This window comes from Lissotriton vulgaris, chromosome 3_1 (genome assembly GCF_964263255.1).
Source record: "Lissotriton vulgaris chromosome 3_1, aLisVul1.2, whole genome shotgun sequence".
Taxonomy (NCBI): domain Eukaryota; kingdom Metazoa; phylum Chordata; class Amphibia; order Caudata; family Salamandridae; genus Lissotriton; species Lissotriton vulgaris.
In genome coordinates, this window is record NC_141689.1 from 39,491,911 (window position 1) to 39,510,079 (window position 18,169).

Below are 18,169 nucleotides of genomic sequence, written 5' to 3' on the forward strand. Positions count from 1 at the left end.
AGGCTTCAGGATTGTGAGGCTTGGCTATTGATTGGGTTACCTCTTTCCTGAAGGACCGCTCCCAGTCTGTCTGACCTCGTTCATCTCATCCAGAGTCCTCCTAGACTGTGGACGCTCTCATGGCTCCCCCCTTCACTCTCCCCACCTCTACAATTTGTATATACGTCCTTTAGTCCATTCATTAAAAAACAGAAACTGTGAGATATACAACTACATATATGCAGCTGCTGTCCAGGAGCTACAATTCTCCTGAATCAATCAAAACCTTCCAATCCTCAATGCTGTACATACACGACTGGATGAATAGTAACCACCTCATACTTAATTTGGATAAAACCAAAATTGTCATCACCAAAAGCAAGATAGACTATTGGATGGCATAATTATGGCACCCCGTGCTGGGAATCCATACCCACCCCAAAATCAGAGGGGTGATTGGACTCCACCTGGACTGTCAGTAAATTAGCCGGGCTGCTTGTTTCTGGGCAATTTTGGTACTGTGAATGAGGCATTTAGGTAAGCCAATGTATAATGAGTTTGCATCATCAATACTAGAGAGAACTAGAGCGATGACTGCATTACATTACATTTAGCCTACACTTAACTCCTGTCTTGGATATTAGGCACCCTAAGTATTCCACCTAAGCATGAGCGAATTTTGTGAATCTGGCGTTCGCGAATTTTGCAAATTTGCGAACTCGCAATCCGCAAAATCCGCAAATTCTCGCAAATTTGCGTATTCTTTTTGTGTTCGCAAGGATTTCTGCCAGTTCGCGAGGGTTTTGTACCAGTTCGCAATTGCGAACTTACATGTCGGCTTGCAACGGTCGCGATTATGTTGTTTTTAGTCTGGTTCATCATCACAGGTTCCCAGCACCCTCTGTTTCACCCCTGCCACCCTCTGTTTCACCCATGCCACCCTCTGGTACATCAATGCCACCCTCCGGTTCATCATCACTGTAGATTATGGGGGGAAAGAGCAAGCACACCAGCCCTGCTTCAACTGACATGAATTAATTTGGGGTTGATTTATTAATGTGTCACTGTTTTAAAATTCCAGTCTGGCACCTGCTTCCTTATCTGTAATTTGCTTTCTGTTGCAGTGCAATTTTTTTTCCAGGACCTTTTATGGCCTACTTGTAGCTATTCTATGAGCCTGCTGTGAGGGTCAGAGCAGGGTCATACAATTGTTGCAACTAGCAACTGAACTCTGGAGGGGCCCCAGTCAGGAAGCACGACAGGGAATGGGTACTAATGATGAGTTTGAACTTTTCAACCTGCTAAATGCTTTCACTTTTGCAAAACTCGTTTTTCTGCAGAACAGCATTACAGCAACTGTAATGCCCCAAACAAGCTTACTTGTGAAAGTTGATTTCTAATCCAAAAGTGATCCAAAGAAAGTCAAAAGGCCTCGATTCCAAAAAAGTGCAGGCAAATGTCAACCTGAGGAGTTATTCTGATAAAAATCATCATTTTCAGAAGGTCTATGCTGCTTGCTAGTGGATTTCTTGTGCAGAATTGCAATTTTTGTAATTTCGCGAGTGCGAGATTGTTGCTGCCTACATGTTTGCAATTGCAAACTTACACCGCACGCAGCAAAATTGTAACACCAAGAAAAAAAAATCCGCTGCGTGCGAATTTGCGGATTTTCGGTAAATTCGCGAGCGTTCGCGGATTGCGAATTTACCGAAAATCCGCAAAATTCGCAAGCGGAACGGATTTTCCGCCCATGCTTAATTCCACCTCTCTCAAACTAATAACCTACATTTTTCCTTGAGAAGGGTAAGCCCAGAGCTGAAACTCTTACTGACAACCCTCTGTGGCATTTTGCTATGTGTTGCAACAGAGTTTCCATAGAGTAAGATATCATCCTGAAAAAAGATAACATTCTTAATACTTGCCAGGACATTTCATGTACGTCTTTGGAAAACACTTGCCATCTATACTAATACAAATGCCAGCTTAGTAAATGTGTGCATACCCTCAGTTCTATTAAATGCAGTCAATGATTTGGAATCCGGTTGAAGTGTTATCTGTTGGTAAGTCATTATCAGGTCCAGTGTCTAGAAATACTCACCGTCAGACACCATCAAAATCATCTTGTTCGGAGTGACAATCAGCTTGTAATGATTTTTTCATTATGGCTGCAAAGGTCCACACAGAATCTCAAGGAACCATCTGATTTTTTGGGTGATAACCATAGGAGATATCTACTTTGAATGCCTCCGCAGCAGAGGTGTTCAAACCAACATAAATGTTGAAGTCCTTTTCTGCGGTTGGTTATATCAATGTAGTCAATGGGATTCCAGAGGTGGGTGTTTTGCTTTGTTGAATCTTCCTGGACCAATAGTTTGTGTTGTCTTTCTATTAGACTCTTAAGGAAAATGTTCTGTGGTACATAAACACTCGTTTAAGCAACAAGAGCAATCCATAATAAATAAACATGGATCTCTGACTCAAAAATTGGAATTCCATTGCATGGTGAAAATTTCTTTGAAGAAAGTTACAATAGTGCTGTTCAGTTCTTTCTACAGTATCTCACTGGCAGTGCTCTCCTGAGGAAGCTTTAACAGGCTAGGCAAGGAATACACAGAAAGCATGTGGAGATATCACTTTCAGCTCACAGAATTGAATTTTGTAGGATCTGCCACTGCCTTGGCCTCGCCCAGAGTGGACGCCACAAAAAATAAGGGGGGATATTAGGAAGATGTGCGTTATATAACGCACATCGCACATTCCTATATCGCCGGCTATCGCCGGATTTTTTCACCGTGTTAGCGCGTAATTATCAATGCGCAACACGTAGGCGAAATTAAATCTGGCGATAGTCGGCGATATGGAACATTAGCGCATGAAAACAAACATTGTTTTCACTCGCTAATGTGTGCCTTGATAATATGGGGGGGTGGATTCAGCATTATGATCCACACCCCCATGTTATCAATGCCTTAACACCTGCTCAGAGCAGGCATTAGGAGACTTGAGATAAACGAGTTTATCGCAGGTCTTCTTCTCCCAACGCCTGCCTTGGTGATAGAGTGTTCCCACCTCCAACCACATTTTACATGTGGTTGGACGTGGAAACGCCCACTTTGCATGTCATTAGTGATGTTTCTCGCTGACATACAAAGTGGGATTGAAGCAGGCCGCTGGAAGTATCGCAGCTTTCTCAGCACAATTCACCGAAAAAGCGGCGATACTCCAGCTTGCTAATATGCCCCAAGGTTATGAGATTAGTTATTAGACTAAATTACTATTAACAGGAGGATGATGTTTGACTAGTACATGAGCTTTGACTAGAGCATGCTCTGGGCTGCTTCGCTCAATGCAAGTGATTTTCTATGCTGGATCTAAAGATGGTTTTTCTTTTACTAAATAGCCACTTATTTCAGACCTTTCTACTGCATGTCCTGTCACATGAAAATGTTTTTTAAATGTTGAAACCATTGCCATTTGTTTCTTATTAACACATGATACATCATACATTTATTTCAATTACAACTGCCTTTTTACATGTAAAGTGTTCTGTCTTTCCCATTTAGTAAAATTATTTATTGACTGAACATATTAGTCCATCATATATATATTGATAGTTGATCGTTCAGGGACCTGAACAGCTATTTTGGTGAAAAATATATGTTAATATATGTGAGAGAGGACACAATGTCTTGTGCATTTAATTCACCTTTGTTAACGTTACAATTGTTTACATTAACTGGCCCAGGGCAAGTCATTCTGCATTGATACTCACATTGTCGTGACTCAGCATCACACCCTTAGGTGTACCAGTTGTCCCGGAGGTGTAGATCAGAGTACAGCACTGATTTACATTCTGGGAAGTGATGATGTCATCAAGTTCAGAATCTGGAATGTCTGATCCCAGCTGCATGAACTCCGTCCACTGCAGACAGAAGTAAGAGTCAAAACATCAGAAAAGGGCAAGCCATATGCCAGTAATGTCCACAAGACTAAATGTAAAACAGATGCAGGAAAGCTATAAATAGGGGGCCTAATTTATGAAGAATTGGTGTAGGGCAGCGCCACAAGTGTTGTTGCTGTGCTGCCCTACGCCAATTCGAAATGGCAGTACTGCACTGTATTTACAAGATACTGTGCATTCCTGTCCTTTCATCCAGTGCCAGCACTCAATTTGCAGCCGAGTGCCAGTGCAGGCACTTTTGCACCATGGTGCAAGGGTGCCTCTGTTGCAGACAGGATTGTTTTTGTGCAGGAAGGGAAATCTTCCTGCACAAAAAAATCATACCAAGCGTTTTTCTCTTTCTATGTGTGCTGTAGAATGCAGCACACATGGGAAAGAGGAAAAAACAAGGAGAAATTAACATATGTCTCCTCGTTACTCCTCACCTTGGAAGCGTACAGATTTCACGTTTTACTAGGTTTACATCACTTTGTATATCTGGTGCAGCATCAAATCCCATGGGTGTGGCATGGGAAAACCCACGCAACGCCCATGGAACACCTCCTTGAGGCAGAGTAAGGCAAGACTGCGACCTGCGCTGCTTTGTCTTACTCTATATCAATGAGGTCATACAAAACCATTCAGGGTGGCTTGGCGTCACCTCATAGATATGATTGAGAGGCTTGTGCTGCCGCATCAACAAAAAGTTCTTTTTCGGCAGTGCAAGTCTCTCATAAATAGCCCCTGGGATATTTAGAGGGTCACAAACAGGAGTTCAAATAATTGACATTTGAGCTGTCAGAAGGGGGAGCAAAACAGAAGATATTCACTGGAATAAAAGGAAAACACAGGGTGAGAAATCAAAGAGAATGCGTGCAAGAAAACACTGACTTTGGGACAATGATCAGAGACCATATGTTCAGACTAAATACTCATTAGGAATTGTGACTGTGCCGCCTCATTCTGCATTCGCAGGGTGGCACCCCAGTCATTGTTATCGATATGGCCTAGTGACGGGCCTGGTTTTAAGCTGGAACTATCAGTTCATCTACCCTTTAGTGAGAGTCCAATCTAAGATGGCCACCAAACACAAACTTCATTCTAAGATGGCCACCAAACACAAACTTCATTCCTATAGGATCACCCCACACAAACTGCATTCCAAGATGGCCACCAAACACAAACTACATTTGCATAGGGTCACCAAACACAAACTTCATCCAAGATAACCATCAAACACAAACTTCATTCCTACAGGGTCACCAAACACAAACTTCATTCTTATGGGGTCCACATACAAACGTCGTTCCAAGATGGCCACCAAACACAAACTTCATTCTAAGATGGCCACCAAACACAAACTTCATTCATATAGGGTCACCCCACACAAACTGCATTCCAAGATGGCCAACAAACACAAACTACATTCCTACAGGGTCACCAAACACAAGCTTCATTCTTATGGGGTCCACATAGAAACGTCATTCCAAGATGGCCACCAAACACAATCTTCATTCCTGTAGGGTGACCAAACACAATCTTCATTCCAAGATGGCCACCAAATACAACCTTCATTCCTAGAGAGTCATCAAACACAAACTTCGTTCCAAGATGGCCACCAAATATGAAAAGCATTTCAGCATGTCCAGCCTTTCCCTGTTCTGCGTCCTTCCCAATTCAAGTGGGTCCTGTTCTGGGACAAGCCTCTTCCTGTCGGGTGATTCCTGTTCTGGGGCCAGTCCCTTCCTGTCCGGTAGCTGCTGCCCAGTCAGTATATAATGGGCGTCTGGTCAGCATACTGGTGCATCACAGCATCTCTAGCTTCATCCTGCTGTTGGAGTCCTTACTCCTGCTCCAGCACTTTTCCAGCCCAAGTCTTCCCTAGATTCAAAACTCCAGCTTTGAGCCTTTTCCCGATGGTGATAACAGGTGCTGCATACCGTAGAGCATTCGCCCTGTAACCTGTGATGCACTGGGGACAGACAGCCTGGCTTCTGGAAGAGGCTACCCTTTCCGCAGAGGCTCTGAGAAAGAAGGGAACGACCAAACACTAAATCCCACCCTTGACAGACATTGACGCCGAGTGGTGTGAATAAAAGCTGCCGTAGGTGTCTTTTGGCTCACTTTGTGCACACTATTGACATCTGTTTATGTTAGGCACAAGTGATGCTGGGTATGCAGTAGAGTGCACTCAATTTGCATTTTCAGGTAGGAGGTGGTTGCTTGGTTGATTCAAGAATGGACTGCTGGGCGCAGCAGTGAACCAGTAGAGCTTCCAGGCACTTGATGCGGATGCTGAGAACAAGGAGCTGCAGAGGAAGTGTTTGTGGGTCTGCTCAAAGAGAGGACCCCAGCCACCGTGCCTGGGGTGGCTGCCAAATGCATTCCCTGGGATGGAAAAGTAGCAGATTCAGTCTTTGACTGGCAGGTGAGAAGGTAAATGTAGAACTTTTTGTGCCTCAATGCTTGAAAATATACTATGACAATGCAAAGGCCCATGCAAGATTGCGTGCCCTTACATTTTACCAATCAGTTGCTATTTCATTTTTGTATGTCTTGAAGTCCACTAAAGCACATTTTAAACAAGTTCTCGTTTTGTTATTCCATGTTGTACACGGCACATTTTAGGTGAACCCATGGATCTGTTCCGTCAAGGCCATCTTCTATCTGTCCCCGGAGAAGAGCCCGGCAGCTGTCCTGAGAGCCTACCACGAGGTTTCATAGGCATCACGAGCTCTGCTCCCATTCACTCGCACTGAGATAAAAATGTTGAAGTATACAAACGACTAGATCAATGGACCTTAGCATCACATGCTGCAACCAATCAACGGAGAAGCGCTGTTCCGTTGAACAGGCACGTACCTTGCTTATTTTAAGTGCTTGCTGGCTGTTTTTGTATTAAACAAGAGTGCTACTCTATCCCCCCCCGTGTGTGTTTTCTTGTACAGAACCTGTTGCATTGTGTGCCGGGAAACATCCCCAATCGACCGCAAATCTTGCACTGGGCCACTCCCCACAACTGGACCCCAGGCACAGAGGTAAGGGGAGATTTCTGAAGGGGGGCTGGGGTGGAACGTGGCCTGTATAAGACCTTATTTGGCCGTGTGGGATTCCCCTTCTGACCCCATAGTTACTGTTTCGAGGGCCTGCTATTCGTAGCCCCTGTTACCGGTTGGGGAAGGGTACGGGCACACATAGCCTCTGTAATTTGCTCTGTGGTTCTGCGGCCAGGGTCGCCCATGTGAACACGGAGGTACCCGGGTGCTACAAAGTTGGAGTATTGTAGATAGAGTGGGGTAAGTGCTATGCTAACTGCATTTGAGTGCAGAGACAGGGGCATTGTAGGGCGGTACACTATTTTGTCTGAGAGGGAGAAGTTTGGAGAGATCTGGAGGGAAATGACCAGACCCCCTATGATTGCTATACCATCGAAGTTCGTATTGGTACAGCTAAAAATGGAGAACTTTAGGATGGCGATCCCATCGTCCATTCCAGCAACACGATCAGTGTCAGCAATTGACTGGCCTTCTGCGATGGCCAGGGCGATGTCTGGGGCTGAGTAGGTGTTTAGCCAGATTTCAGTCTGGAAGAGGATTTCCCAGTAATTGTCATTCAACAGGTCCCAAATGTGAGTTTCATGTTTGGAGAGGGATCTTACGTTGATTAGGCCGATATGAATATTATTGAGGCAGAGGGGGAGGAGCTCTTTACATCCTTGTACCGAGACTGCGCCCTGGGGCTCAAGGTGCTCCCAGAGGATACACAGGGAGAGGGCCAATTAGACTTACAAATTGGGCAGAAGATTGAATTACTGACCTGCTGGGCATCAAACAGCAGCGCCCCGCCCTCGCCCCACCGCCTAGCAGCACCTTCCACACATAAAAAATGATATGAAATGGAGTAGTGTGTACAATAGGAAAGGATCTGCCGCAAGGATAAGGGCAGACAGCAAGCACGGTATCCTTACTATAGTGTAGTCTCTGAGGTTGGATACGAGAGAGAAAGGAAGCATGGCTGGCGTTGGACGAGTTCCAGATGCAGATGGGTGCAGACGGGCTTGCCTTTGGTGTGCCAAAAGACTTTCCCTGAAAGACTTGTTCCTGTTGCCGGAACAAGCCTCTGAGAGTGAAAAACAGTATTGGATCGAGCAGAAGTGGACAAAGGATCTCTGGAGTGTTGGGAGAAAGCACAGGGTGTGTAGTTGTATCAACATTCCTACTCCCCAACCCTGAATGGTTGTATCATGGAGCTACTCATGTTGGTAGGGATGGCATGATCAATGCTGCTGGTGTTGGCCCTTTTATCCTTCTGTGGCCCAAATTCATACCAATCCTGTGTCATCTGCTGGTCCATAATGCTGGGAATGGGACCCGGAACACGCCCGCTGACCAGCCTCCCCATTGGGGCCCTGTGTTTACCTTCAACTCGATTTTCTCCAAAGGTCTAGGTGTGAGTCATACTCTTAAGTATTGGTAATAGTCTATATGTTTCCTGATTGTTGGACTTCGCCCTTCCTGCTGGGTCATCCCTAAACTTTTTGCCTTTTTCCTCCTATATTTCCTCTGACCTGTTTTTGTTGATTTAGGGCTCTGGGCACTTTACCACTGCTGACCCGTGCTAAAGTGCATATGCTCTCCCTGTTGTAAATTGTTACATTGATTGGTGCCCATGTTTGGCTTATTTGGTTTACTATCAGTCCCCAGTCTAGTGCACCAGGAGTGCCAGGGCTTGTAAATACAAATGCTACTGGTGGGCTTGCAGTACTGGTTGTGCCACCCACAGAAGCGGCCTAGTAAAATGTGACCAAGGTCTGCCATTGCAAGACCTGCATGCAGTCTGGTACTGTCATGCTGACTGGGCAAGTGCACCCACTTGCCAGTCCCTAAACCTTCCCTTAACTTCATATTAGTCCCCCCTATGGTAGGCCCAAGGGCAGGGTGCATTGTAAGCATAAGGTAGGACATGCCCTGATGTGTGTGGCATGTCCTAATAGTGAATTACAGCCAATTTCGTTTTTCACTATTGTAAGGCTACCTGTTCTCATAGGCTAAAATGGGCTGCTGGAATTATTACACTCTATAATCCCAGCAGGCTCAGGGAACATGGTAGAAAGTCAAGTTTAGTGTGCCTGAACTCAGAATATTAAAATACTTCTTTTAGTAAAGTTTATTTTAATATCCTGTGTTTGCAAATGCTACTTTAAGAAAGTTAGCATTTGCTTGCCTAACCATTTCAGCCCGCCTCTGCCAGGATGTGTATCTGCTGTCTGGGTTCTGTGAGTGACAGGGCTGGGGATGACAGGTGGTGAATAGGGGGATTACACCAGGATGGGTGGAGGGAGTGCCCCTTGACTCTGAATAGGGCTGTGCTCTGCCTCCACAATGCTGGATCCGACTCCTGGGGAGCGACTGATGACTCTGCCCTGCACCTGGCCCAGGAAGACGGAGGACTGTAAACAGAGTGCTCCTGGCTGCACTTGTCATCACAATGCTGACTCCACCTCCTGTGGAGCGTCTGAGTAAAATGTGTCTAAGGTCTGCTATTGCAAGACCTGCGTGCAGTCTGGTACTGTCATGCTAACTGCGCAAGTACACCTACCTGCCAGTCCTTAAACCTTCCCTTAACAAAGTTCTTCTGGCTGTACTTGTCAACTCAATGCCAGCTCCACCCATCCTGCGCAGCGTCTGATGTGCCTGCCCTGCTCACTGAAAGGAGAAACCAGAGCTTGCAAAACAAAGTGCTCAGAGACTGACTGGATTAGGCAAAGGCCCCCCTGGCCAGCGAGAACAAAAGAAATGTCCTATAAAAGTAGGAGCCATTCTCCTAACAAATCAGATCCTGTTTGCGCTAAGAAGAAACTCTGCCTGAAGAGAAGGACCTGGGAAAGCTACAAGGAGGACTACTGTCTCTAATCCTGAGAGACTGGCCTGTGGTGGGTGCCTTGCTGCCATAAGTAGAGAAAGACAAAGACTACAGGGACTTTATTTTATTTCAAATTGTGCCAAACTTCTACAAAGATCTCCAAGGGCTTGCTGGTGAACTTGCCCCCTGAACTGCGCCCCAGGAACATTGGGCGCTACCCTCTCCCAGAAGGAAGAAGCTGGTGCTTGAAGTGGTCTGACCCCCCAGTGCTGATTCAGTGAAGCGGAGTGCGTGAGGAAGCCTCCCCGCACATTCCACGAAGCAGGACGTCCCCCGTCCACTGAGCACCGCGACCTCTGCTTGGCCGCACCACAGGAGCAAAGTAAAGCCCAGCAGCACAGGGCTGAACTCCGTCCACTGTGGGGAAAGGTGAGCCATGTTCTGCAAAGTAAGGAGGACCCATCCGGTCCGAGCACCACGAGCTGCTGGCCTCCACGCCGTAGCCCGTAAAGTAACAACGGACCCCAGCCCCGCGTGGACCACCCCGCCGAGATCGAACTGAGGAGAACGCCCCGCTACTGTGAAGTGCACAGCTGCGGAGCGTCCAGCAGGAGAGTACGTCCCGTTGTGCTCAACCCGTACTCCTGCCCACACCACCTGCAGCCGCTCCCCCTCCTGGGTAGAAGCGTACGCTGCGGGTACGTCTGTTCTACCCCCACAACGCACCGTCACCTGAGGAGCCCTGCACCTACATTTGCCTCGAGCCGTAGCTCGCATTGCCCCCAGAAGACATCGCGATGTGCCAGGACTGACCCTCGCCGCCGTCCGCCTCGATCCCACCATCAAGAAGTCAAGGTACCTTGGTTCACTTCACAATAGACTGTGCGCAACGTAGGCACCAAAGAGAACTGTGCGCTGAGAACAGTGCGTTTGTGGCCCAGTACGCTGAAATCACCCCGCAATTCAAGCCGCACAAGCCTGGTATGGCTCGTACCACTGTTTAAGCATTGCCGAAGGTGTACGCGCCTCACGCGAGATGCGTGGGAGTTGGTAGGGCTGTTGCCGATAGCCGTACCGAGGAGCTCCAGAGCGTACTAGCATCAACGAACTGCATCAGCATGCGGCACACGGTGCCTAGACCATTGTGGGGCCAATGTTAAGCTTTGAAGGGTCATTTTGAGACCCAGTGACACCCGTTTAAAGATTGAAGATAGCTCATTAAGAACTGTGGCATTTTTTTACAAGTAACTGGAATCCTGCAAAGTCATGAGTCTGTATTGAAAGCCTGCTTGAGAATTTCTACATAAAGATATATTTTTACAGAACATACAGTCTTGAGTCTCGGTGTGGTGGGTTAACAGTTTATTGTATGTGTTGTATAGATGCTTAACCACATATGCTCCATAGATTAGCCTTAACTGCTTGCGCCACACTACCTTGAGGGTGAGCAGGGGTTATTTCTTCGGAGTAATTCTTTGACTTAGAGGAGAGGGCCCCTGCTTGTCGCAAGTACATACCTGCGCCAACCAGACACCCACAATTCTAACACTGGTGTTAAAGAGTTCCTACAAATTTAGTAAGGTTGTGTATTAGATCAACAGAACTTCTCAATATAGAGACTTAGTCTATATCATCAGTAAATGTTAGTTCGGCTAGCTCAAAAGCACCACATATAAACTCTAAATCTCTAGAGTAGTAGATGCTGTTGGTAACCTTGAACATGATCACCGATGCATGCCCAAAGTGTTACAAAGAAAATAAATAATAATGCATTTTCAAATGTTTATTGAAAAGGTTTAATCCTTGTAAATAAAATGTGAACTACAATTACCAAACAGCTGAAACATATTAGTGTTGTAAGCACTGTTCCCAATAACCTGCACGCCTGCGCGCGCGCCCATTGAAGGCACCCTAAGCGCGCAGTGCTCATTATTTAGCGCGCACATTTTGAGACTGTTCGTGCCGCCGCTTTTAACATGCGAGCGGCACGAAACCCCAGCATTTCTGTTCCCGTTCACGTGCGGCCCTTGCACTTGCTCAATTCCTTTCCTGCCAGTGCACCGCTGCGGGGCTGATTGTGGGCTATTGAGTTAGTATTCATATTAAATGCAGCGCACACGGGCTGCAATTAATATGAATACTACCTCAATGGCCCTCAATCAGCCCCGCAGCGGTGCACTGTTAAGAAAAGAAAAACTGAGTTTCAAACACGACGTGTGCTTTAGCACACGCGGTGTTTGACACTGTGATTTTCTTTTCTTAACAGTGAACAGATGTGGGGCTGATTGAGGGCCATTGAGGTAGTATTCATATTAATTGCTGCCCGTGTGCGCTGCAATTAATATGAATACAGACTATGAAGAGAAAGGGAGGAGGCGCCGGTCGGACAGAGGCTCAGAGCGGAAGAGGGCGGCGGATCCGAGCAGGGGAAGAGAGGCCAGAGCGGGAGGGGAGGTGCTGCAGAGGCCAGGATCAATCATGGCGAACTCGGACTGCAGATACTGGGCTTCGTGCTGGCGCTGCAGGGCTGGATCGGGCTGATTGTGTCCACAATCCTGCCCCAGTGGCAGATGAGCTCTTACGCCGGGGACAGCATCATCACGACCATCACCGTCAACCAGGGGCTATGGATGAGCTGTGCCATCCAGAGCACGGGCCAGATGCAGTGCAAGGTGTAAGACAGCATCCTGGTGCTGTACGGTTCTCTACAGGCCACACGAGCGCTAATGGTGGTTTCATTGTGGTGTCCGCTGTGGGAAGAAGGCGCGCGTCACCATGACCGGGGGCATCATCTTCCTGCTGGGAGGTCTGGCTGCTCTGGTTGCATGTTCATGGTACGGCAACACGATTGTGCAGGACTTCTACAACCCCTTCACCCCGGTCAACACCAAATATGAGTTTGGATCTGCAATCTTCATTGGCTGGGCAGGGTCGTTGCTGGTGGCCCTCGGCGGTGCTCTGCTCACTTGCTCTTGCCCATGGAAGTCTGGGTCCACAAGTACCCCAAATCGACGGCAGCGAAGGCACAAGTGCTTTTGCAATCCCTTGTGTCTCATAATACAGATGGTCATATGTTTGGATAATGCCTTCAGGATTGGGTGATATATTAATGAAAATGCGACACATCAGCTAAACATGCATGTGTGCTCCATACAGTCCACGAGCATCAGTACATTAATAGAATAATAACGTGGAAATGCGTGTGACTATGAGGAAAATGTATCTGATTAAAAGCCCTGATTAAATTAGAGCTCACGGACAGAGGGATAGCCAAACATTAAGACTGCAAGAGAGAGGAGTGGGGAATAAAGGCACAAGTGTAAAAATGAGAGAAGGATACATATAGAGACGAGATGTAATGAGAAACCTGTTAAGAAGACAGAGATGAGAAATAGAAAGGAAGAGATTCGAGAATATTAGAGTAGTATGAAGGCCTGAGGGAGAATTTAGATAAAAAGTGAAGGACCAAGAGACACGAGAGGATAGGAATTGACATGTCCTTCAAAGGAATATAGCGATTCTGAAGAATAGTTGGAGACAGCGAGCGACATCCAGAAATTAACTTTGAGGACAAGACGGAAAACCATGCTCCATTCCATTTGTAGGTTTGCCCCACTCTCTATAGTTCGGTCTCTTCTCCCCCCGTACTTGCTCCAGGACTAGGCATTTTGTTACAGGGCGAAGGAGGGCTCTGGTGTCTCCTTGCTGACTTCTCCCTCCAAATTGTGGCTCGTGAGTCCTTTGTTTTGTGTGGGTCAAGCAGATTAATAAAGCATTTGCAATGCAATAGGTCTCGTATATCCGAGAGTTTCAGCTATGAGCATTGTAAAATGACAATGCCTTTTATTTACTTTTTAAAAGTCAACACATAAATAAAAAGCATTGTCATTTACAATACCAGTAGCTCAAAATCGTAGTAAATGTGTGACCTATTGCATTGCAAATTCTTGTTATAATGTTTTTCCCATCCTGCTGGAGTCTTGCGGGAGTCAATGCGGCCCGTGTACTACTTTGTGGGCCTGAAAATGTTTCAGAATTTGGCCCCAGGGGGGGCTCTCTGATATAAAATACTGTATATAATATCTGTTTTAATATTCAGAAATTTGCACACGTACAAGAAGTAATACTTTCAGAATGTCAGAGTTTTCTTTATGTGAAAGAAAGAGTATGCTGATATCTTGGAATAGCTGTGATGATGGGGCACGGAGGGCCTGGAACAATGTAGCCATGCATCACCCGAAGTTAATAAAATGCTCACTGCCCACATCCACCTGCATTTGGAGTTTATATGATTGCATAATATTGCTTGCTATTTCCAGTCCTTATAAATGAGGCGTGGTATATAAAGGGCTATACAAAAACACATTATTGTTCCTGCTATTATTATTAGCACACCAGAAGAGGTTGGGCATCAGAGAGAATTGTGGAACAGGTGACAATGAGACAGAAGCCAGGGCTGAGGTAGGCCGATTAGGGAATAAGTACCAAAAAGAGAACCAAGGGTGGAGGGTGAGGGTGGGATGAAGAGGAACTGCGCCGTTGTGGGTAGTAGCTGAGCTCTGGTGGCATGGTGCCACCCCTCCCACAGTATGCCTCACAGCAGCTAGCAGGCCATAGATATCCACCAACACCAGCTCCTTGTGCGCTGACCAGTGACACTGTAACTCCCATCTCTCGGCCTTCACTTCATGCGCCACCCACCGCCCTAGCCAACCATAGGCGGGGATTTCTCATCCCTGCTGCGGCAACAGCTGTTGTTTCAAAGGAGGCGACAAAGGAGAGAAACCGCAGCTATACCGAATATGCATGAGCAACATTTCATCGCCAGTGCACGACCAGAAATTAAGGGACCCAGAAAGACGTAACCACACCGACGTATAAAAGCAGCGAAGAAACAGGCGGACAAAATGATAGCTGCCTCGAAAGAAACCCAAAGTATGAACGCACTTCTAGATGACTAGATGAAATAGCCTCATTCCATAACCATGGTTAACGTCACTCATCAGATTTAAACAAGCATAAGCATCTGTGTATCCAAATTGCAAATCTGCCTTAAGACCCTTAACGTGGCGCCGTGTGTGTGTGAAAAAGCACAGTATTTTCAGTTTTTTAATAAACGTTTGGAGGGATATTTGGTGCGGCACACACGCGCGGTCTGGTTTCTAGCGCACATAGCCATGGCTGCAGCGCACAGAGACCCTAAACTGCCGCACACAGAGGAAAAAAATTAGAGGGAACATTGGTTGTAAGCATTATTAAAATGGTGAAAAACTCAAACAAGTCAACCATGTAAATTGTTTCTGATATTACTCTTATCTATCAATAATACTTCTACTCTAATATTGGAAGTATCCTTCTGCCAGAACTAGTTGGAATAATCTAACCCATACTTTGGTATAATTTCTCAGGGAGCAGGCATCAGTGCATTAACGAATGCACGCTGTCTGAATGTAGAAGACTGCACACATCTCTTCTTGTGCAGTTATCTTATTTCTTAGGATGAACGTTGGGCCAAATCTCATTCACCGCTCTCTGCAGCATTCATGATAACCTCAGTGTGAAGTGCCTCTCACTAACTTCAACATGGGCACAGTTTAAATAATAAAACGACAGTATTATCACATTCTGCTAGAGACACAGAATAACAATGTTACTGAGACTGAAGGGATAAAGTCATCTCCTATGAACACATACTAAATAAGGACATCACGTTCTGATATGTGTGTTCCTGGTACTAACAGGACAGACTAAAGAACAGCAAAGTCTGCTAAAAATAAATATATGCATGGCACATTCTCGTATTAATGAGAAACATGTGCAAACCACCATCATAAAAAGATTCTCAGTTAAAAGCAAGAACTAAAATGAAGACTATCTTTTGTAGTCCTCATAACCCTATGACACTGGGTGGGTTGAAGCTTATCCCTGTGCAAAAGAACATACTAGTACAGTTGCAAACCACTTACTTAGAGACTTTATTCCACATTTTGGAATCTCGAGTAACTTTTTGAGTGACCAGCGAACATACTTCATTTAATCTGGGGTGCAGTAGGTTTGTAAAGCATTAGGAAAAGATCAACATTTACACTGTGCCTACCAAAATGGATGGATTTTAGCAGTACAGGCTCCAACCATTCGAGGGCAAAGCTCTGTTCAGTTAATCATGCAGCTGCCCTGCTTATTTTGAGTGCTTGCTGGCTATTTTTGCTCTAAACATGTGCTAGATTCCCACTCTCTTTTTAGTAATGAAGGTAACACATGTATGACAGGACTGTTCCACAAGTCAAGGTATGGCCATGCGAGAATGTAGGAATGAAAGCAGAGATTGTTCCCTTTGAACATATTTTAACTAGGAACAGTAAAGGTGAGCAAGTCTCTTATCTCATTGAGCTGAATGTTTGGTGCTATCTGTTCTGAATGTCATGAGTCCGAATACTGGCAACGCAGACTCATCCTTCAGAGGTGGGCAAGTTGATTGCCATAAACTGGGTAAGAATAAGATCTGTTAAATGCAGCACCTACACTTGACTTCACTGGTATATTTAGAGCTATATAAAACAATAAATGTTAAATTAGGAGCTTTGTGTTTCAGGTGATTAGTAGTTAGAGATGCTTCTTTGACAATGAGGACAACAGCCCTCTGCACCAAGTCATTGTTAGTGCTTTAGAACAGGGTTCCTTAAACCTTTGACTTTAGGGGACTCCCATTTAATCATTACCAGAATATGAGGACCACCACTGAATCATAATTGATAAGCGGGGACCCCTACTGAGTCATTATTGGATTCTGGGGACCCCCATTGAGTCAGTTGAAGAATCTGGAGGGCCCCAACTATGGAATGTTGATCAATGGAACGGAAAACCATAGGCAACATTTAAAAGAAGCATTCATCAAACAAATAAACATTTTCACATAGAAGTATACAAAAAAAATCAAAGTTTCAATTTTAATGGGAAGGTTGGAGCTGATCTAAATTCAGATGAGGCCACCCACCGTTTAGACTCGCCAAAGGGATAAAAATTAAACTTAAGATGGAGAGGTAGGCTGCAAGAAAGGCTGACATTGTTTGAAGTTCATCAATAACACACCTCAAAATCCAGTATTTGTTTTCTTATGCTGTAAGTACGAAAGGTGGTGAATTCCTACCATTTCCCTTTGTTCCTGGTGCTCCCATGTATTTTTCCATTTTAGGTTGAATTTGTTGGTTTCCAGATTCCAAGTCATGCACCAGAGTATGCAAATCTAGTGACTCGTATACAGTGTTTGTAGTGCACCCAGAGATGATTCCTACTCACTACCCCATACAAATTAAACAATGCCCCCATCAGTTTTATTTTTTTAATGAACTGCAATGTTTGGACATTATCTGTATCTATAAAGGTTGTATCTAAGAAGGGAGATGGCTGGTGCCAGGAGAGAAACACCATAACCAGCCCAACCCACATGTATTCCTATCTATTGCTCCTTTGGCCCAGAGCCTGTCTACAAGGAGTACAAAACCCTTTCTGTCTGAGATGAGTCCTGAAGATTGTACCTGTCAACTGGCTCCCAGATTCTCAACGTACCTTCTTTTGTAGGATAATCAAGTGAGCAGCCCTCAGGGCCACCCACTCTATCTCTTCACAAACAACCTACTCAGTCCCCTCCAGTCAGATGTTCTCTCCCTCTTTTCACAGAAACAACTTAACGTATGCATGTAATTAACTAAAATCAGGGGCCTCAGTATCCCACATTATAATCAGATCGCTTTCCTCCTTCCCCTGGACCTATCCACGTCTGTTGATCATCCTACACTACTGCCGTCTCTTGACTAACTAGGCACTGCAGGTCTTGTCCTCAATTGGTACGCATCCTACCACTGCACCCTTCCTACAAAGAGGCTTTGGACATCTGAACCCTCCACATTCTGAATTGTTATCCAACAGGAATCACTAATGCTGGCTGAACTGGCCACTAAGGAGAAGGGTTAGGGGCAATGAATATATGGTTTGATTAGGAATATAATCAATCATTTGTTAGAGTAATATCCAGGTATATTGATAGTTATGACGCCAACCTCAAATTGCAAAATTATATCCAGAAGGGCTAATAAACCCAACACTACTGCAGAAAAACAAATTAGTCTTTTTCTCACAGAGACATCCTTGAGATTCAGGTGTGGACCTGTAATTGTTGCATTGTCTAATGTCCATGGAATATCAGAGTCTGCGTACTCCCCACAAGATCCCTTGTACAGTACATTAGTTCCTAACATCCCTTAGCCACAGATATTCAAGATCTGAATTCCATCAACGTGAAAGAGTTTTCAGATGGCAAAGCAAGGGACAATAGAAGGCTATTTCTCCGGGTTGCACCAATGGTTGAAAAGTGACATCTGTCACATCCAG

At 45.4% G+C, this 18,169-nt stretch overlaps 1 protein-coding gene and 1 pseudogene across 1 annotated transcript in view; one reads left to right on the top strand and one right to left on the bottom strand.

The window, feature by feature from the left end:
* LOC147725886 (long-chain-fatty-acid--CoA ligase ACSBG2-like) overlaps positions 1-18,169 on the bottom strand; it is a 276,579-nt gene that overhangs the window by 210,111 nt on the left and 48,299 nt on the right. Inside the window, exon 6 of the mRNA XM_086960031.1 lies at positions 3,752-3,901. Coding sequence (XP_086816157.1) covers positions 3,752-3,901 — 150 coding nt within the window. The remainder of the gene's footprint in view (positions 1-3,751; positions 3,902-18,169) is intronic.
* Positions 7,390-12,883, top strand: LOC147725887 (claudin-7 pseudogene; annotated as a pseudogene).